Source organism: Arachis duranensis, chromosome 3 (assembly GCF_000817695.3).
Source record: "Arachis duranensis cultivar V14167 chromosome 3, aradu.V14167.gnm2.J7QH, whole genome shotgun sequence".
Taxonomy (NCBI): domain Eukaryota; kingdom Viridiplantae; phylum Streptophyta; class Magnoliopsida; order Fabales; family Fabaceae; genus Arachis; species Arachis duranensis.
In genome coordinates, this window is record NC_029774.3 from 132,094,293 (window position 1) to 132,117,106 (window position 22,814).

Below are 22,814 nucleotides of genomic sequence, written 5' to 3' on the forward strand. Positions count from 1 at the left end.
ATTCAACCATGGCAAAAAAAAATAAAAGAAATTCAGAGTCTAAATTTATTAGATATTAAATAAAATAAAAGGTTACTATTTACATTATAAATAAATAAAAAATATTCAACACTTTTAGAATAAAAAGATTAGAATCTTAAAAAAATAAATAAATAACTACTACAGAATAAAAACGGCTAGATAATATGATTTTTGTAATTGTTTTGGATATAATAACTACTATACAGAATATGACTTTTGTATACGTTCAAAGAATAACTTAACACTTTTGAATGATAGTAGTATATAGGAGTAAAATAAGAAGATAGAATTGTACACCAAATTCTTATATCTCCTTTGTATATTGTTATAGATGTAATATAATATATTAAAGGAGTCTAAGTCTCCGATAACTCATGCGAAAATACGCTAATTTTTCTATACTCTCTTAATGTATGCTATGTGATGTGAATATCTTGTTAGTCTTATTTATATCTTAGCCGTGGATTAATTTGTGTATGGCTTGTTAATTAATAAATGTTTTTAAAAAAATTTTGCTCCAAAATTACGCTTACACTTTCTAACGATGAATCATGTTCATATATAATTTAATAAAGAGTTAGAGTTATAAGGACAAAGGTAGTAACACCTTGTTTTAGTATGCTCATAAGGTGCTAGAAGTTGAGTCGTTACAATTTGATATTAGAGCAGTTTGTTCATAGTAGATCCTGGGGAATGGATTGAACTATGGTTCATTGCATGCTCTGCTTGTGTGTCTCTTGCTGTTAGGATGTCTTTGAGAAACATTTGGCATTAATGTCTGTAAATGCTCATTTTGAAAATGTTCATGCTTAACTTTAGATATTAAGACTGACAACCTTAATGTTGACTATTTCGTATGGATAAAACCCCAATGGCTACAAATAGACATAGTGTAATCGAGTAAGGAATTTTAAATGATGAATTGGTATGAGGCACAGCTATCTTCATAGTTGTTATGATCTCTGTGGTTATGGCTATGTGAGATATAGTTGCTGTATAAAACATAATGTTCTCTTCGTTAAAATGGCTTGAAGATGGATCTTTCGCAAGTTCTTGCACCTAACTCAAATTTTGAGGATAAAATTTTCTTTAAGGAAGGTAGAATGTAACAACCTAGTTTTCGACAAAACAGAACTTTTTTCTAAAAAAATAATTTTTTTCCGAAAGCTCAATGAAGCAGGCACCTCTACTGCACAGGTACTGCATCATCAAACTCCTCGCCACATCATTAGTTACTAAACTAGCAAAAAACTACATAGAAAACTACATTTATGAGCCACTTCGACTAGGAATTTTGAAAATTCGAATATACGGTTAGACTCTGTTTAACGAGCTTATTTTGAATATGCAAAAAAAAGAAAATAATAATATTTTATTATATTAATATTAATATTATATTATATTAATATTTTATTATAATGATAATTTACAATAATATTATTTTAACCGAGTCCAAAATCTAGTGGCACAGACTAATGATGGCACTCTCCGATAAACTTAGTTATGCTAATGTTTCATTATAGATCTTTTATCTCCAACATAATCATGTTACCAGTATAATTTATATTAGTATCTCATATATTTATTCTAGTAAATTAAATACCTATGATCTAATACATCTAGTTTTAGTAACTATCTCTCGAATAATATTTTATTATTAAATTTTGGATAAATCACCTTATAACTCCCATGGTCCACAAGCATTCAACCATTTCCAACCACATATTTCTTTTTGTTTATCTTTAGGAATGTAATTACTTGTGTTCTAATACATCTAACTTTAGTAATTATCCTTTTAATGATATTTAGCAAGTGAATTAGGTGACTAAGAACCTTGGACACACGACCTCATCTAGGAAGGCTTCCACCAGCTTCTTTCTTCTTCCTCCAGCCGTGATTCTTGATAGAAAAGTTAGAAAAAACTTCCATGAACACCTAAGCTTCAAGCTTGGTTCTTTTGAGTTCTAAAACCTCACTAAAAATCTAAACCAATTAAAGTGTTCTTCTCTTCCTTCTCTTCACAACCATATTAGTTTTCCTAAGGTATGTTGAGGTTTGATGGTTGTTCTTCCCTCATGTATGGTTCGGCCATGACAAACCATGCTTAAACTTGTCATTTTTTATGTTTTCTTTTTAAGATATCTTTTTCAGGTACTTTGTGGATCAAGAAACCTCCATTTTCAACTCAAGAAAAGTGAGAAAATCCTTCCTAAATCTATGGTGAAGGTTCAACCTTCATGTGTTCCTTGGATTAAAAGTTGTTTTTGAATGAAAATAAGGTGAAAAAGTGAGCTAGAGACCACCTAGAGAAAACCGATTTTTGGAGCTGATTCAAGAGGTAAGAGTTTGGTGAATTAATTCTAAAATAATTGTGTTCTTAATATTTGATTGTTGAATGATTGTTTGGTACTTGATATTGATTGATTATATGATAATTTAATCATGTTTTCATGTTGAAAACAAGCTTAGAAATCAAATATTTCATGGAGTATCATGGCAGCTGAAAATCGTGGCTTCATGGAGGTTAAATATAAGCTTGTTTAATGTATTTTTGATGTATGTTTGATGGCTGAAGTTTGTGTCAAGAAGATGATAAAAATCAGTTACCAAAAAATTTGAAAAACATGTGAAAAATAAGTTAAAAATCATGAACAAAGCATGATGATGGTTCGGTTTCTTGGTGAGCAAGAAACAGCAAACATGAATTAATTTAAAGATAAATTTTAAAAGATTGAGGATAAAACGGTAATTTCACAATGTCTAGGAGTATTTTGGGTATCACATAAAAAATTCAAGGACAAAATGGAATTTTATAAAAAGTGTAGAGGTATTTTGGTCATTATGAAAAATAATATGGGAATTTTGCTAATTATGTAAAAATGTTAGGAAAAAATATAAATATGAAAAGTTTGGGGGTTAAACTATAAATAGATAAAAATTTAGGAGCCAAACTGCAATTTCAATAAAAGGGCAAAATGATAATTTTACATAAAGACCAAAGACAAAATAATAATTTTTTCTAAAAAATCTTAGAAAGACAATTTTAAAACCTAGAATCTCATAATTCTTTTCATAAAACACCTGAGAAGAGGTATGAGAAGTGTACTATGATTGATTAAGTTATCAAAAAAGATCAAAGAAAGAATAATTATCTTGTGAAAACAAAAAACAGAAAAGAGAAAATAGAGAATGAGAAAATAAAAGATTGCATGAAAAAAAGAATAGAGAACTGAAAACAGAAAATCGATGGATAGATACAAAGAAAGGCATGAGAAATGGTAAAAGAGAATAAGAAGATTAAATGTTAGTTGGCCTGACAAGGACTAGGATTCTGTCCCACTTACTTAGTACATTGATTATTAAATGTTAAAAAGACGGAAAAAAAATCCATGAACTGTTTAATCATTAAATACGGGAAAATCCCACGAACTGTTGTGGTGCCGATTCAGGGATGCCTACAAGGCCACAAACATGAAGATCACCGTTTATCCCTTGTGCGTATATTATGGCGTAAAGCTTTGCGACGATTGCTAGTGCTCACGAACTGGTGATATTATTCTTAACCACATCGACACGTATGCACGAACAGACAAAATAGAAAACCATATTTGAAACTGGTTCTTAGGTAATGTCAGATTGCAGAATGTAAACTGACACACGATCTCATAGTTTGCATAAGACAGACATGCATCATACTTGTTTGTAGCGTAATTTCTGTGATCTTGTGTTATGCTTGAATTTTTTGTTGTGTGCTATGTGACTTGTCTATCTTATGATTTGCAACTTGTTTGTGCTTGTCTGTTGTTATTGGTTGATTGAATTAAGTAAAAGAGACTCAAATGGTCACGGAGTGAAAGTGAGCTATGATTATGCCTACACTAGAGTTTTGCCTTAGGACCGATGAATAATTCGTTTTCTCTCGTTAATACCCTGCTGAGAATCGTAGGTTTTCATCCCTTTCTCTTCACTGTCCCTACAAGCGGAGTGAAAGGCAATGATTGTTGAAGAATTGATGGCTCTGGTCCTTGTTGCTATGTCCCAGACTTGAAGCATATATTTGAGACGCCTAATATGATGCACAGTTATGAAGATTAGAGTGTTGTCAGTTTTTTCCTTCTCTATTAATACTTTTTTGGGGACTAAGTCTTTGTTAGCCTGGGTTCCAGACTAGCGACTTTTTGGGTGGGTCAGGATTCAGGTGGTCGCTTGTTTACAAGAGTCTGTATCATAAATATGTAATATAATATACTAAAAGAGTCTAAGTTTGGGATAATATATATACTCATGCGAGAATACGACTAATGTTTTCGTACTCTCTTGACGTATGCTATGTGATGTAAATATCCTATTAGTCTTATTTATATCTTAGCTATGGATTAATTCAAGTATGGCTTGTTAATTAATAAATATTTAAAAAAAAAATACTCCGAAATTACGCTCATACTTTCTAATGACAAATCAGACTCATATATTATTTAATAAAGAGTTAAAGTTATAAGGACATAAATAGTAATACTTTGCTTAAAATAAAAAATATTTAAAAAAAAATTATTCCGAAATTACGTCCACACTTTCTAACAATGAATCAGACTCATATATTATTTAATAAAGAGTTAGAGTTATAAAGACATAGATAATAATATATTGTTTTTAGTACGCTCCTGAAATGTTAGAAGTTGGATTATTACACCATCAACTAATAAAATATTGTTTATTTAAATTTTTTTATTTATAAGTGATTTTTTTGTCAAAATATTTTTAAAAAAATAAAATAATTTTTTTTGGACGGGTAATAAAATCAAAGATTAAACAGACCTAAGAACGATCCAAAATAAAAAATAATGATCCGTGAATAAAATGGACCAACTTAATTAACTTACGAATTTGGACCGATCATAAATGAATCAAATTGGCCTATTTGATAACTCTACTTATTTTATTAAATAAGTATTGAATTCAAATTTTGTATTTTATATGCAAAACAAATGAAATAAGTAGAACATAGTTGAGGTGAGATAAAAATACTCCTAAAGAAATTAAGTAAAAAGATTCTTATTCAATATTATATTAAACATAAGAATGACATTTTTTTTTTAAATATAATATAGATAAAATGAAAGATATTATTAATCGAACAAAATAATTAACCAAAATAAAATCAAACTGAAAAGAGATTTTTGTAAATTACACAATTTTTTCTAATATTAAGACTTTTTCAACCTTAATTCATACGTTTACAGTTAAACAACTATTTTCAAATTAATATTAAACTTCCACTTTTTCCGTCATTAAATAAAAAAATATCTATGGAGTCTTACAGTTAGGTCCAAATAAAATAAACACCAATATTTTTTTATATCATAAGAAACTAAAGGTTCGAAAAAAATTACAAATTAATTAGACGAGATAGAAAAATTCTTTATTTATTATTTATAAATAACTGTACTACTTCTCTGGGAGAATTATTTCAAAAGTGTAATCCTAATTCTGTTAAAAAATAACCAACAATTTATTAATTTATTTTATAATAATATTTTTATTTAATTATTTTATAATAAAATTTATTAAAATTTTTGTATCTAATGTACATATTAAAAATGATGAACGAATCAATGTGTTTGATAAGAGTAATTTTTGAGAACTTCTAATAAATAAAAATTAATATTCAATCTAAAAATTTTTTTAGGATCAATTTAAGTATTTATTCAAAAAAAAACTTCAAGTTTACTAAAAAGTGTTGAATTTAATTTTGACACATTGATAATGTAAAGTATTTTATACAGTCGTATAATTACATTCGTTTTTTTAGATGACTATTCACTTAGTCAACAAAAATAATAATTATTTTTGATGATGTAGTGTTATACGATTAAATACACGTATAAAATTATTTTACACTAATAGCATATTAAAATTAAATTCAAAAGCATTTTCCTAAATACAACAAGAAACTTGAAAAGAATTTTTTTTGTTATAATAAGTCAACAAAACAATAACATTCAAACAAACTCTAAATTTATGTACTTAATTTTTGAGGCATGATAATGTCACTTTTATTTTTAATAATACTATTTCACACATAATTTACTTACATTATACATTTATATAAATTTATAAAAAAATAAAAATTACATTATCAAAATTAAAATAATAATATTCATTTTCTTACTTAAACAATTAAGTAACAGTAGTGGCAAGTAGATACAATTCTGCGACTTATATACGTTTTGCAAGTGTTAATCCATATTCGTGCAATGTTCCAACTACCAACCATGAATATGGAATGTTGCCTTATTTGATGCCACATTGACTTTTTTTCCGCTCCGTGTATAAATACATATTTTTTAAAAGATCGCTTTCGAACATATTAGGTAATAAATCGATTTGCTTTAATGGTTTCATACTTTCATTTATATGAGGCAACATGATTCAATTCACAAAGGAAAAATTTAAAGGACCTAAATTTCTTGACATATTTAAATTAGCCTGCTAAGGTGTGTTCACTAGGGGTGAAACGGTGCCGAACAATTTGACTGAGATTCGTGATTCGGTTTGTATTAAATTCGGTTTAATTTATTTTATTAAATAAGTCAACTTTAAAAGTCTATTAATTAAAAACATCAGATTATAGATTTTAAAAAAGGTTAAGTACAATTTTAGTTTTTAAGGTATAAATCGAAAAAAAAATTATTCCAGTTTTTTTATAATTTTTTTTATTATAGGCAATTTGATCCAAAATTTTAATATTTAAATAAAAAATTTTAAAATTTGGTTTTAAATTTTAGGAACGATTTTATATGTAAAAAAAGGTTGAGAATAAAAAAGAATTTCGACCTATACCTTAGAGATCAAAATCGTACTTAACCGTTTTAAAAAGTAGTCTATAAAATTTATTGGGTCAATTCTTCAATTTTTTTATAAAAATAAATTATTCACTTATACTAAATATAAAACAAAACTAAAAAGAATCAATAGTTAATATTAGTTAAGATTATAATTTTTTTTGTTCAAAGAAAAATTTTATAGATTGTAATTATGGTTAAGATACGTGACTAACAATTAACATAAAAATGAATTATACTTTATAAATTATGAATTATAAATTTTAGAAAACATTTAATGTCAATTTATATTTTTTTTAAATTTATTATTTTGAATTTTAATTCACAAAATAGACTTTTCAAATAGGCTCGTGGGCTTATCAAGCTTTAAACAGGCCGAACTTAAACTTAAAAAAAACTTATAAGAATTAACAGACTTAGATTTAAGCCATTTATTTACAACACGAGTCAAATTCGTCAAAATCAAAGTTTAGCTCGCTCGACTCGGTCTATTTTGTTTTCGAATATAATTTATTAGATAAATGAAGGAAAGAAAAAGCATTACTAAGATGGATCCTACATATTGACCAAGATCAAATGGGGGAATTTAACCAAAAATCATGAATCTAGATTTTTAATGTGTGTTATGTTTCTCTTTTTGTGTTTGGAAGAGAGATTTAGATCGAGAGATAGAGATTGATAAACAAAAACTTAAATTATTATGTTTGATGTAAGATGTACAGGATTGAGCTATGTCTCAGTATTTTATTTGATTCAAAATTAAAAAAAAAAAGACTAAAATAAATAAAATGATTAAATTACTCTTATTATTTATAATAAAAGACACAACAAAACCCTAACCCAAAACTGATGTCATCCTTTTCCCCTTTCTCATTTGTCAATTCTAAAGCTTTCCTATCGAATAACCCCATTTTGCCGACGCTACTCTCTTTCTCGGCACCCCAACGAGGAAGCATTGTCACCATTTTCCCATTTTTGCGAATACAGCTATCTCCTTGTCTCTCTCGTTCTCTGTCGATCCCTCTCGCTCTTTGTCATTGTCGCTCTATGTCTGTCTCTCTCCATCTCTTTCCCGCTCTCTATGACTACTGTTATCATTTTTGATGTCTTTTCTATCTCTTCTCTTTTTTCGTTCTTTTTTCCCCTATTTTCTTATGGTGCTTTTTTCAATTTATTTCTTTTGTTGGTTGCAGGTGGTACAAAAAAATATGTTAATATTTTTGTTAAATATTGAGATTGAGTAGAGGTAGAATCATGCGAATAGATATCTCCTCTTTATTTTTCACAACTAGTTCTTTTGTTTCAAAGATCAGAGTTATGTATTGTGACATACTGAGAATTCGTCTTACTTTTTTTAAGAACAAGTGATTTTGTGTGTGTTATTTCATTTTCTCATGTTTTAGATTTTTAATAGATCAAAAGATATAAAATTCCTGGATAAAATTAATCAAAATGTGTATTTTCTATTTTCACTTATTCTTTATAAAGAGCATAAATACAAAGGCAGTAGAAATTGATAACTCATGAAATGTTTTTCAACTTCATATGTTTGGTTTCGATGAAGATTTAAATGGAATTAAAGTTTTCAGAACATATTTGTGTTGAATGATAGTATATATAACATATTTGAATAATCAAGTGTGTGTTAGAACTAGACAACTAGTCGAATAGAATGCTAATATACAGAAGATATTTGGATTAGAAAGAATTTAAGAATGGAATGGTTGTATTTATAATGGATTTGAATTAGAGTTTGTTATGCACTACCACATATTGGTTGTTACTTTTAGTAAAACGTGTTCGTTGGGTTAAACACATTTTAAATCATGACTTCAAATCTCTTTACTTTTTTCTTTTTTGAATGATGTTCTGTGTTTTGTCAACTCTAATAGATACAACAGTTTATTTGACAATGACATCTAAAAGTGGAAGATTTATAAATGTTTTCTATGGTAGTAACAATTCTAATGTCTACAATTAGCTTTCAGATCATCAACAAATTTTTCTATGAAACCAACAAATACTTCAGTTTCTTCATCACTTCACATGCGTTTGTCCATTCTAACTTAAGAAGAAGTGTAACAAAAATAAGTTGTACATTCCAATTACATTAGAACCGAAAATAATAAGTCTTATAAATAGCATAACAAGTTTCAATAACCATGTTACAAGAACCATTATTGAATTACAAATCTTACAATACCATTAATAAGTTTTAATGACAATAAGTTTTACAACATAATAGAAAGTCTTACAAACACAAATTAAGCTATTACATCACAAATGTCATACCAAATTGAACAATAAAATTCAAATTAGGCCTAGAAGCTATTTCTATTCCATACAACTAGCTCGTCACTCTTTATACATCTCAATTGCCATGTTGTTATGCCATTGTATCCACTCATTCATATTTTCAACTACATCAATCAACTTGTCTGGTGCTTCATCTCCAATAAGTAGAAATTCATCTAAGAGGCTAGTTTGCTTTTCATGAAATATATTCCATATTGATACGAATAAAATTTACAACAAACAAGAAATTATAATATGACTTTGTATCTTTAGAGAGTAGAAGCTAGGATTTCTTAAGATTGACCATCCCTTCTTAAGTAAACCAAATATCACTCAATTACATTCCCACCAAAAGAATGCTTCTTATTAAAATATTCTTGGTAGTTATGAGATGCACGTGCTCCTTGGACCCACTCTCTTATATGATAGAAAGTACCTCTATACGGTGCTAGTAATCTAGGACCATTTGTGTAACCAGTATCGACCGAATAATAATTACCTATAAATATTAAATATAAATATCGTAAGCTCAACTACCGTAAACTCAAGCTCAATGTCAAAATCTAATTTGTTGCTTATAAATTCAGTAGTACCATGTGGTGACTATTACGACGAGTGATTGCATGTTGAAGTATTGTTGAATCAGATGCTGATCCTTCCTATTTACTAAGTACATAAACAAAGCTCATATCTCGGTTACAAATTTCTAGGATATTGGTACAAATTTTATCATTTCTTGTTCGATATCTTAACTTATCAAACTTGGAAACTGTCACCTTTATATAAGTGTCATCTAATGTTCTTAAGCAACCCTATAATCCATAGAAAATTATGACTTTTAGATAGATAATCCTTCCAGCCAAAAAACAAATTACACACATAAACCATTAGTTATACCTTAAACTTTCTTTATGTTGGATCTACGCAATCCTCTTCAACTAATGAGGCCTTGGCAAATAACGTGCTTTGGATATATATATCAGCCTTTAAAATTTTATTGAAATACTTACTAATTGTTTTTTCAAACCTACAAAATTTAACTTGTAGATTACGATTTTTCTTGTGATGCACTAAGATCATTAAAATAGTTGCAACTTTCTCTAATAAGCTTACTTGACCATCTTCTCAAAGTCTTCTTTGGACTTTAACAACTCACGTAAATTAGCAAAAGTATTTGTGTTCATTCTCAACACCCAAATACAATTCATATTACATTCACCAGCAATACGCTCTAATACATCACGGCTAATTGATCTACTATTCATTTTTCCGCCTAATAATAATTGACCACTACTTCTATTCTTAAAGTACATAAATAATGCAAGAATAACAAACATCAAATAATCATGTCTCAATCTCATCATTTTGATAAAAACTAACACATCATTTAATAATTTTTGAACACTCCATTCCTTTTCATCAGAATAATCATTTTAGATATAATAAATATAAATATTCAATTTAATCTGTAAAAACAGAATTAATATATGACCATAGCCCATAAGTTTCTTATCAAAACTATTTTCATCAAATTAAAATGTTAACCTAAGTTGTTTTCATTCCCAGACTCTTGATTAATTAGCATGTGAAAAAGTGTGTTTGCAAGTTGAAAATAATTAGGCAGACACTCATATTTTTAAAATAAAATATAATAAAATATCAATTATGAAAGAGAAAAAAATAGTATGTGTAGCTGAAACTGGTTTTTTGATGAATTGGTACGTGTAGCAGTCAATCACGTAAAAAATATTGTCTTGTATTAAAAAAAAAATAAAGTTTTCTCATCAAAATAACTAGCACTCTCATTTTAATAACAAATTCAGTATCTCACTTTTTAATAACACATTGAAGTTATAACAAATTTAGAATAAATAACATATTGATATATAGAATTAATCATAAAAAATTAAATACAGAAAAGATAAACTTCATACAAATAATTAATCATATTGAAAATAAAAATTAACAAAAAATGTAAGCAGAAAAAATAAATTCTACAAATATAATTTCATGTAAAACAAATTCTGCAACCAAAACAAAAAATTTAGAGAAGACAAATTTTATATAGATATATAGTATTAGAAGAAAGAGCACCTATAAACCTGAAGAGAAGAGAACCCATTAATCCATTAATGACAATAAAAACGCAAACAGAAAAAAGAAAATGAAAAAAGAGAATCGAACTGAAAAATAATGCATCAAAAACTGCAAATATAGCGACTACGAAGATGAAGATGCTACATCGACTAACCTAGGTCATAGTGGCTACGAAGACAAGGAGGAGACAATGGTTCTAGCGGTGGTGATAGGACACAGGCTTCAAAAGGGTCTCTTAGATGGTGGTTCAGCTTTTAAGAACGGTGGATTCTATGATGTTTTTTATTGTTGTGTTTAAATTGTCTAATTTATTTTTATAGGTAAAAAATAAAATGTATAAAGTAAAAATAAAATAATTAAAATTTATTAAATATTATTTCTTTACCTTTTTTAGTAAATTAGACATCATATCTTAGGCACCATAATATTCACCTTTAAGAATAGACTTAGTTAAAAAGAATCTCTAATAATTAGATTTACACAAAGAATAAACTTGAAATTATAAATTTAGAATGAGGGTATTTTTAAAAGAAATTATTAATAAAATTTCAGTCTCAGTCTTCTAAAATTATAGTCTCTATGTCCATTTTATCTGGAGGTATGAAAAGATTGAAATTTTGTATTTAAAGTCTAAAATTTTAGTTTTAGTATCGGGTTAACAAACATAATATTGAGTCTAGTCTTTTAAATTAAGTCCTAATCCCTCAGAACAAATGCTATCTATTAAAGATTAATTTTTTAATGATTAATTTAAATTCTTTTGAGTATAATTTTTTTCTAAAGAAATTGATCCAAACAGGCCCTTACATTATGTTTGGTTGGAGAAAAAATGAGTAGAAAGAAAATAAATAAAAAATGATATTTTTTTTTGTTTGGTTATTACAAAAAATAGAAAAAAATAAATTTTTTGTATGAATCTCATTAAAAAAATTTTTTTCCATCACAAATAAAAAAATAAAAAATATTATATNATTATTATGATTTTTTTATTTTTTTAAATAAAAAAATTTCTTTTTATTTTTTCTATTTTTTTATTCATCCAAACAACACATAAATAATTCCACTCATTCTTCCATTTTTTCTTTCCTTTTTTTTCTCTAAATTCTTTTCCTTTCATTTTATTTCCTACATCCAAACAAAGTATTAATTTTTATATTTAAGTTTTTGATAATCCGTATCACTGTGCATAACAAAACAAAACAGGGCGAGCTTAACGGAGACAGTGGTCGTCCTTGGATCATGGCTACTACTATGTCACAGTCGCTCTCTCACACTTCATTTCTTCACCAAAACCCTTCTCTCTGTTCCAAACGATCCCAATCCCCCCACCTAACCCTCATTCTCCGGAATCAACCCACTTCATCACTCAGTACTTCACTTTCCTCTTCCCTTTTCGCATTTTTCTTTCTTCCCACCTGCAAATCTCAATCCTGATTTTATTTTCTCAATTTTTTACGATAAAAGTTTTGGTTTTTATTGCAGGTTTAAGTGTTTCGGCAAAAAGGGATAATGGGGTGGTTCCAAAAGCCACAGGGGGCGTATTGGAATCGAGTTCGAACTCACCCATTTCTGCTAAGAACTCCACCGATCCGATTGTCGTGATTGACAACTATGACAGCTTTACCTATAACCTTTGCCAGGTTCATTATTTTCGCCACTTTTGTAGTGTCTTCTTGATGTTTACAATGATTTGTTTTCGATTACTTTCACTGGTTAGCTTGAGGTGATGATATTTAGGTCATTGGCTCACAGGAATTGACTGACTAGAATACTTTTTAGTTTTTAGATTCTCAATTAATGGAATTTATTTAGAATTCAATGTATTTGGATACAATCGACTCTAAAACTTTAAATACAATGAGTTTTGCAGGTGCAAAATTTCAAAGTGACATATATTTTGGAACTAGAGGGACTAAGACCACTTCAGTTACAATTGTTCACACTAATTTGTAACATTATTTCCACGGTTTAATTTGAAATTTGGGGATTTTACACTAACATTCCATGTTGTATCACATCTGTGTCTTGTCATAAATCTTAAATTTTTCTTGTATCCTTATGGTCATGTTATATCATATCTGTCCTCTGTGTTATATCCATGTTCTTGATCCTCTTGAATTGAGGTGGAAACCAACAATGGCAAATAGTTTGGTGTAGGATTCATATGGATCATTTCTGAACTAAGGTAGCCTAAATTTAATGAAGTAGGGGTGGATTGGTAGTTACAAATTGAATTTCAATTCTGTGTTTCCAATTTTTATTGCCCACTACGGGGATTAGGATGTTGAGGGTTAAAATTGTGAATGGATTGACTGTAAAGACAAAGGAATGAAATGTCCTACTGTTCTATTTCAAACACCACAAATTAATGAGTATGAAAGTATGATTCTAAGGGATTGGTTTGGGTTGCTTACTAGAATCATTATTAGTATGAGAACCCTCTAAGCAATGGGGTGTTCCTTTTACCTTTACTCTATCCACTTAACTCCGCTTGGCTGCATGTCATGGGGGGTTCGGCTATATTTTTACGTTGGTTGCCGAAGACCTAACACAACCCTCCTCCTTTATCCGGGCTTGGGACCGGCTATGTACCGCAAGTGTAACATAGGCGGAGTTCCGCTTGGCTGCATGTATTATGAAAATATGCTTCAGGTTGAATTCCTTTTGCCCTGTTATCTTTTGCTTCATATTAAGATGAACCCTTTTCCAGAAGAGTCATAAAATTTTTAAATTTTGAAATCCCTCTCTCCAGTTTGAAGCAAAAGGAATTCAACCTGCAGCTCGGGTTTAGGGTTTGAAATTGGAATGAGGATGAAAGCCTTGTGGAGAATTTACTGTTACACTTGTACATCTTTTAACTTTTACTGGTTGTGGAAAAACCGTATTCTAACATTGTGTTTATGATATTTGCAGTATATGGGGGAGTTGGGTTTCCAATTTGATGTGTACCGGAATGATGAGTTGACTGTGGAAGAGTTAAAAAAGTAATATTCTTTCTTCTTCTTCTTCTTTCTTTCTTTTTTTTTTTTTAATGCTTATGCATGTATACCATATTGATATTCATGCTGCAAGTTGTGGGAGCATAGATATTCATATTCTTAAAGTTCTCAATTTAAGCTACAGTCTTTTAAAATTCTATTCTTTTTTATTAGGAAAAATCCTAGAGGAGTGCTAATATCACCTGGCCCAGGTAAGGCTTTTCTTGAATTTTCATTTATTGTCATAGTTTGATGTTTATATATTAGATGAAGAAAATGAATTAATAGAATACAGTCAATACACACATAAGACACATGATACACAATGTTCAACCTTACAGGCACGCCTCAAGATTCTGGAATATCTTTGCAAACTGTACTGGAACTTGGGCCAACTGTTCCTTTGTTTGGTGTATGCATGGGTTTGCAATGCATTGGAGAAGCTTTTGGAGGTGTGTCTTCTAAGATTTCTTCAACCTTTAGCCACCACTGATATATTTGGTGCATATAACTGACAGCAAGATCTCTTTGATAAATTTGTATATTGTTCACATTACATTTTTTTGGTGCAAACATGGCTTTTGGTTTCAGCGCAAGCATCCCCTGTAGTTTAACTTCCATCATTTTCATTTCTTCCCTTTTTCTGGACAGTTGAAATAGGATTAAGACATTATGCCTTTAACCTGTGCAGGGAAAATTGTTCGCTCTCCTCATGGTGTCATGCATGGGAAAAGTTCTTTGGTGTATTATGATGAGAAAGGAGAAGATGGATTATTTGCCGGATTATCAAAGTAGGGATTCATTGATATTATTTATGAAATTCGATTTTTGTATTCTGATTTGTTTGATTTTTTCTATTTTCTATTTTTGAGTTGTGTCATTAGTTGGCCTTACCGCGCTGTTATTTTCAGTCCTTTCTTAGCTGGTAGATATCACAGCCTTGTGATTGAAAAGGAGAGTTTTCCTCATGAAGAACTTGAGGTGACAGCCTGGACTGAGGATGGTCTTATAATGGCAGCTCGTCACAAGAAGTATAAGCATCTACAGGTAACACCCTATTCCTTATATGGGGATTTCTTTTGATCAGATCAAGAAAAGATTCATCGCCCTTCTCTTAAATTCAGGAAAATAGTGTAATCTGGTTTTCAATTTTGATATGGAGTTTAGCTGACAGCTTTTGAAATATTTTGAAATTTCATGGACCTGAATTTAGAGTTTGTAGAGATCTTTGTCATCATCACTTTTGTTTAATATGTGTTTCGTTACTATTTTGATGTCCGAGAAGTCAATTTGGGTATAATACACTACAAAGGTACATAGCATGAGTTAATAAATCAGTACGTCTGTGTTGACACTAAACTGTGCTGCATATTAAAATATAAACTCAATTGAGAATTTGATGTTTGAAAAGGTGAATGTACAAATCAAGAATTTACTCTCTGGCATTGAAGGGGTTATTTTGGTTGTTCATGCTTTTATTAACCGGCAATTCTATGCTAAAGTTTAAGTTCTTCAAAATTGCAGGGTGTGCAGTTTCATCCAGAGAGCATTATAACAACCGAAGGAAAGGAAATTGTTCGAAACTTTATCAAACTCATTGAGAGAAAGGAGGCTGGTGGTTCATGAAAATGTTTAGTGCTGAATCTTAATGCATTGCAACATTTGTGGTGTGATGACCACATACATGAAAGGGAAAACAGTTTAAGAAATTCATTGGCAAAACTATTAAGTTATGATTTTATTAATTAAATGGCAATTAGCAAACATTAGGCTGGAGTGAAATTGATTCATTATACTATAAGCCATCATAAATGTGATTGTTGTAGAGCTACAAATTTGGCGTTACTAATAAATATAAAAGTTGTAGAACCTTGTTGTGGTTTATGTGAGAATCTCTTTCCAAGTTGGCTATAGTTTATGAGGATCTTTATTTTCATTCTCTACCATATGGTTGAGTAGTGATTCTGTGGCATGTTATCTTCTGAATTATTAGTTTTATTATGTGGCTCTAGTGAGGGATGAAGATAACACACTCTTTTTCATGGTTGACTTACTTGACTTTTGCCTCACCCTCCCTCCACTTCAGACCTGGTTGGCACCCAACACAAATGCTCTATGATTCTATTCCATGCTTTTTAGTTTTTATTATTAGTTAACTGCTTTTTATTGTTATCTAAACAATGCAAAATTAAATAAAAGTGTCAGCTGTTTCTCTCTCGAGTCTTGAATTAACAATTTAATATTCTGAAAATTTTAACCTACTTGTTCATATCAGAAGCTCAATCCTCTTTTTAAGTACTCAATTATTTACAATTTTATTTTTGGTTATGTTATTGGTTCTAATCACAGGCTGAACCGAATAACAATATTTTAAATCCTTTTATTATTGCAACATAAGTGAAAAAAATAATTAATAAAAAATAGAATATAAGCAAAGACATGTTTAGAGTTGTGTCAGGGTTTATGTTTGTTGTTAAAGGTGAAGCCAAGAACAAGAATATTAAACATTAGATTCGCCCGTTACAAAAACATGCACCCAAATTGGTCGGTCTCGATTCAGAATTTCACTATGTCGTTTTCTGCTTATGTTTAGATTCCCCCTATTATTTATTATATAGTACAAAGTTATTTATCTTTTCTTAAATAATGTGTCTAAACAAGAAAAACTGAACTCACATGGTAGGTTTAGTCCTAATTTTTTGTTCTCACAAGGGGTGTTAATGTCTATGCACCCCATAAATGTTTAATCAAAAGAGAATAACATGAACAAAATATCATGTTATGTTATGGCCTCAATTTCAGGAAAGTAATTTGTTGAATGCAAACTGTTTTTGTCTCCAATCACATCATCTTTTTGGTCGTGGTTTTAGCTTTTAGGCCCTGTGAAGTGTGAAGGGGCAACTTTAACATGGAAATTTCGTTTTCGAACGATAATAACGGGATTTGATTATTTCTCAGGTTAATTCCTAATGGCAATAAAGTCAAATTGAGGTTGATTATTGAGGTAATGTCTTTTTCCTCTTCGGCATGCAACCTGTCTAGTATATATTCAAGGTTCTAGTGTCCCATATTACTTTTTGAATTTTGACCTATTCCAGACCTATCGTCTAGTATTTATCTATTTCGAATGCTATTTCCCCTAAATTCGGTGCTGGTCATAACTAATAATATTGATGGTAACATTAGGAAGACAATAAAAAATAAGTTTAAATAGTTTAAATTTATTTTATTTAATATTTATTAATTCTAACAAGATGAAAACTCAGATGAAGTCGACTTCACGTGAAGTTGATATCTAAGAGTCGTTAGATGAAAATTTAGTTAAATCAATCAAATCATCTAACGACTCTCAGGTATCAACTTCATGTGAAATTGACTGCACTTGAGTTTCTACCTTCTAACAATAATTAATAAATACTAATACTTTTGTTATCAAATATTTCCGTTATTGGTGTTCATGTAACACTTTTTAAGGCTTTTTTTTCTCAAAAGAAAAAGAAAAGAAAAAAGCTATACGTATTTTTTTAGTTGCCACTATGAAATTTTAATTGATTATGGTATACCTTTTCCTTTCTTAATAATGAAGAGTGTAAAGAAATTAGGTGTGTTCCCTATTTTATTTTTTACGAAAGTAATGTGAACGTATTGATGTTCAATTGAAAAGCTTGAGTTATGATTATTTGACCTTTTTGATACGTGACTATTCTTCAAACTAAGCTAGAAATCAATTCAAACACATTCAATTGAAGTAGTGGAGTGGAGTAATAATTAGTTTTCTTATTTTCTAGGAAAGCTTATTCCCAAATATAATCGAAACTTACGGATATAATTATACAAACTACAAAGTAGAAACCAATCAGGTTTGTAAAAGTAGTGTGTATTAGTTGGTTACTTGTGCCATAATTATAATCTAACTCAAATACGAGATGACATGTTTTAACACACAGTTTGTTGATGGAAAGATATTTTCAATATATGTTAGGTAGGGAAATTAACTGAGATCCATTGCTTTTAGCAGAGGCTTAGTTGGCAACTTGGGCAAAGGCATGCAAAAAAAGTGTTCACATAATTTACCTGTGTCCATGGAGTGCAAGTTGCAACATATTTTAAAATTTAAGATACAGTTGTATATGCTCTTGAAATTTCTACACAAGCAAGCTCAATTTCAACATATTAATTAATGTCCAATTTTTGTATGTACAATGAACAACTCAACCACTATGTTGAAATTTGCAACCCAATCCACTTACTAGAAGAACAAAACATGAGAAAGAACAAGCCAAGACAGAAAATTTTGGTCACATCTAAGTAGAAGTCCCATTAAACTGACCAGTCTCAACACCTCTGCTGTATTCATTTGTCACGTTCACCTTCCTTGACTTTGGATTCCAATTACAAAGATGTACCATATTTAATATCCATAAGGTGACAAATATTACCCCATATACTATAACACTCTATCATCATGGGACAAAAATTAATACTACAATTTGAGGGTCAATACAGCACTAGTTCTTTATATATATTTGATTTGATTAGCAGTGTTGAAAGAAAAGATTCATACCTAATACTGAATAAATAAATAAATAACTGATGCTAAATAAATAATTTATTGAAACCCTCAAGTATGGTCTAAATACAGAGAAATCAACAGATATATCAATTTGTAAAGCATAAGAGACATGAATGACAGTACCTGGGAACCTAAAGGTATGAAACTATACACATACCCCACCAACAAGAACCATATCAAAACTATCATATTCGGAACTCTATGCCTCTCTTTCTCTCTCTATACACCAAAAAGAAAAAGAAAAAAAAATCAACCCAGGTAATCAAACTGAATCAATGAAAATGTTATCACCATGTGGAATCCTCCCTCAAAATGCAGCAGCTTCTTCTGCCTGGCTCCCTCTGCTGCGATAATGTCGCTTTCCGTGGCGGCGCCGGCCACCACCGAATGTCACAGGGTCGAATTTTCTCAGCCTCTCAGCTTCTTGGGGATTAATGACACACTCTGTTGGAGGGACTTTGTATCTGACTTTGTCATAACAGTAAGAGTATGTCATGTGCTTCTTCCTGAAGTTCTCCATCTTGATTCTTTGTGCTGGTGTAACACCAGTAGGAACTGCTTTGGAAGTTTGAGCATTGTCACACTTGGCTTCATGTTCAATGGGATCGACCGCACAACCGTGCAAGACAAGATCAGAGAACTCGGCGACATAGGGTGCATACTTGTAATTCACTCTGTATTTGCCTCCATTGGTTGCCCAATCAGATGCGTCCCATATTGTCGCGTACAAAGTCATAGGTTTAGAAGGGAAGTCACCTCCCATAGATTCCGTCCGCTTAATTTCCCTAATAGGAACATTATCTACATAAAATCTGCACAAGGAATAGGAACGCAGAATCAGAGAACAAGTAAACATTAGCCAAAACTAGAAACATGCTTGAAAAAGCACAAAATCCATTATGATTCTGTTATATCTCACAAAGAAACCGCCATCTAGTAACTAAGGAAAAAAAACATTAGTAGCCAACCAAAGATACATGCAATTAAGCAATATTTGAATAAAATTATTAGTGATATTTGCTTAAACCATGTTTTGATTAAACAAAACAGGGGATTTTGTAAACAAGACCAAAAAAATAAAGACATGTTCGAACAAAACCCGGTCAATCCAACAACCGAAACCATCAAGACAATAGAGTAAGAAAATCCAGTAAGAACGATGACTATAACAAAAAAAGTTGTGTTTGTGTAGTATATAAAATACCAAAAAGAACCAAATATGGTATGATAGGGAATCAGATATATAGATATGCTTACATGATCTGAGAATCAGTCCAGAGAATACTGTACTGATGGAAATCCTCAGCAGGATCGAACCAGAGGCCATATCTTTCCTCCCTGCCAATGCTTGTACTTCCATTGCCATAAACATTGGTCTGAATCCTCCAGTCTTTGCCTCTTATATTCCCCAAGAACTCAAAGTCTATTTCATCATGGTTGTTCTGGAACATGTCACCATTTGACATCTACACACAGATAATATTATGAAATAAATCAACCTTTTTATTCCTTTCTTTCAGATAAGTTAAAATAGATAGGTAGAAACACTGACATCATCGGTTCAACATTCAAACAAGCAATTCAACTCCATTCAAGTAAAAATAAATAAAAATTGAACTTGGTTTGAAAAATTCTAAATCTTTATCAGTATCTAGTGATGACGTTGAGGTTGAAGAAAATGAAAATGAAGTTGAAACTTGAAAGCTATCTTGATGTAACTACTATACATTACATCATTGAAAAAAAAAATCTGCAAACATGCTTCAAGGATCCTATGAGTGAACTCCTGAGAGCTGGTTGGATCATGTTCATAGCGTTACATATCATGTAATGAACCAGAGAAGAAATGAAAAAAAAGAAGACAAAATCCTCCCTTTACCGATGATGGATGATTAAGTTTCTAGAATAGGATAAAACGAGTAAAATTAACAGGAGGGAAAAAAAGCAGTTTTTTTTTCAAAAATAGAAAGAAAAAGATAGAACCTTGAATTAACGAGGAGTTAGAGGCAGCGATTACTCACATAAAAGGCAACCACAACCCCAGCGGTGTAGTCAGCAGGTAGCTTAATGGAAGCACTGAAATATCCATGGAGGTAAAGATCATGAGACACGAATCCAGAACCTGCAAACACCGAAAAGGTGAAGACTTTGGCCTGTTAAAAAAATCAAAGGAAAGAAGAAGAAGGAACAGTTGATTTAAAGATTTGAGAGAAAGAAGAACCTGTTCTCTCATCGAGTGAAAGATGGACGGTTTTTCCATCCCTGTGAATGACCAAGTTGTTATCCCCAAACAAGGGTGCGTATCCTTCATCGAAGGGTATGATAGGCAATAAGTTTGTTGATGAAGCAGAAGGCGCAGCAAAAAATAGTAGACACAAAAAGAACGTGACCAACCCTCCTCCCAATCCCATCTTTCTTCTTCTCTTTTGCGTTGTTGTTCAGAGTGTGTAGAAGATTATATAAGAAAGAACGGTGATGAAGAAGAAGAAGAGAGAGAGAGAGAGTGAAAGAAGGGGTTTGGAATATGTGTCTACAGCTAGAAACGATAGAGAGAGCCGAAAAGGGGTTTTGTTTGTTTGAGAGGAAGACACTCCCAAACCATCCTCTTTTTATTGGAGACACTTCCTTACCTCTCTTCAAATGTTACACAACTTTATTATTCATTATTCTTCTTTTGAGTTTTGTTAATTACTATTTAAGGAACAGTCCATAGATCAGTAGCTAATCTTTTATAAATCTTACTTTAGTGTATAATTTTGACTCCTATTTTTTTCTTTTCTTAAATTAGCAATCTTACGTACTCCAGTCAATATTGTTATTTTAGATTCATACTTAATTAACAATAATTTATATTCATATTTTTAAAAATTTATATATAAAAATTTGGAATATGTTATTGTGAAAAAATTATAGTATTTTAAGTGCTTCAAAATAATTAGAGATATGTCTCAAATGTTTTTAGAACATGTCTCAACATTTTATTTATTTATTTCTCAGTTAAAGTATACTCTATTAGATTAAAAATTCGGCAATTAAAAAATGTACTAATATAAAATTAATTAAAGTAAATACATGTAGATGGAGGAACCGAGGATGAGTCTTGAGTGATGATGACAAAGACTTAAACACGCGGCTCTATTTCTTTTTGCAACGTATTTGTTCTGTTTTTCTCCACCTGCAAACGTATCGGTTCTGTTTTCCTCCACCTCCTCACCTATTCGCCCATTCCTATCTCAACATTTTATTTATTTATTTCTCAGTTAAAGTATACTCTATTAGATTAAAAATCCGGCAATTAAAAAACGTACTAATATAAAATTAATTAAAGTAAATACATGCAGATGGAAGAATCGAAGAAGAGTCTTGAGTGATGATGACAAAGGCTTGAACACGCGGCTCTGTTTTTTCTGCAATGTATTTATTCTTTTTTTCTCCACCTGCAAACATATCTGTTCTATTTTCCTCCACTTCCTCACCTATTCGCCCATTCTTATCTCCTAAATCAATTTTAAAATGTTCTTGCAAAAAAATCAAAGTCATTACACGTAATTATATATGAGCTTATTTAATATTATTAATTAATTTTTTTAAAAAAAATGCAAATTTAAGTTTTTAATATACTTATTATATATTTATTAAAATGAAAACATTAATATCCATTTTAACATTAACTGAACCCATTATTTATTAAGTATATTTTTTTTATTACAAGTTTACAACAACTCAATATTATCCAAGATCTTTAATTTAGGCTAATGCAAATTTATTGGTATGCTCTCTACAGATTCTCCGTCACCTAGGCTATGTTTATTTTTAGAAACAAGATAGAACGTGATATTGAGACAAAGACAATATAACAAAGATACTAAAAATTATTTTTTATATATTGTATTTAGATATGATATATAAGACATTAATATAATATTTAGTATTATGTTTGAATACACATGAACAAAATTAAAATAACTATGTGATTTTAAATTTTTTACATTAAATATAAACTAATTT

The 22,814-nt window shown here is 30.1% G+C and overlaps 2 protein-coding genes across 2 annotated transcripts; one reads left to right on the forward strand and one right to left on the reverse strand.

The window, feature by feature from the left end:
* Positions 1 to 12,440: 12,440 nt before the first annotated feature.
* Positions 12,441 to 16,167, forward strand: LOC107482046 (anthranilate synthase beta subunit 2, chloroplastic). Its single transcript, XM_016102422.3, has 8 exons — positions 12,441 to 12,624; positions 12,738 to 12,895; positions 14,169 to 14,239; positions 14,408 to 14,445; positions 14,575 to 14,685; positions 14,925 to 15,024; positions 15,145 to 15,280; positions 15,758 to 16,167. Exons 1-8 carry the CDS (start codon positions 12,495 to 12,497, stop codon positions 15,857 to 15,859), a joined length of 846 nt encoding a protein of 281 aa, XP_015957908.1. The 5' UTR covers positions 12,441 to 12,494; the 3' UTR covers positions 15,860 to 16,167.
* Positions 16,168 to 18,824: 2,657 nt separating this feature from the next.
* On the reverse strand, positions 18,825 to 21,439 carry LOC107482044 (probable xyloglucan endotransglucosylase/hydrolase protein 28). Its single transcript, XM_016102421.3, has 4 exons — positions 21,028 to 21,439; positions 20,828 to 20,928; positions 20,064 to 20,272; positions 18,825 to 19,618 (listed from the first exon to the last, which is right to left on the reverse strand). Exons 1-4 carry the CDS (start codon positions 21,215 to 21,217, stop codon positions 19,114 to 19,116), a joined length of 1,005 nt encoding a protein of 334 aa, XP_015957907.1. The 5' UTR covers positions 21,218 to 21,439; the 3' UTR covers positions 18,825 to 19,113.
* Positions 21,440 to 22,814: the final 1,375 nt, after the last annotated feature.

Bases quoted from the DNA above. Each gene is read 5' to 3' on its own strand.
- LOC107482044 (XM_016102421.3), bottom strand. From the start codon at position 21,217: ATGGGATTGGGAGGAGGGTTGGTCACGTTCTTTTTGTGTCTACTATTT. The intron at 20,929-21,027 runs GTTCTTCTTTCT...CGGTGTTTGCAG, and splicing joins TTCACTCGATGAGAGAACAG to GTTCTGGATTCGTGTCTCAT. The intron at 20,273-20,827 runs GTGAGTAATCGC...ATCTGTGTGTAG, and splicing joins GGGTTGTGGTTGCCTTTTAT to ATGTCAAATGGTGACATGTT.
- LOC107482046 (XM_016102422.3), top strand. From the start codon at position 12,495: ATGGCTACTACTATGTCACAGTCGCTCTCTCACACTTCATTTCTTCAC. The intron at 14,240-14,407 runs GTAATATTCTTT...CTTTTTTATTAG, and splicing joins ACTGTGGAAGAGTTAAAAAA to GAAAAATCCTAGAGGAGTGC. The intron at 14,446-14,574 runs GTAAGGCTTTTC...TCAACCTTACAG, and splicing joins GCTAATATCACCTGGCCCAG to GCACGCCTCAAGATTCTGGA.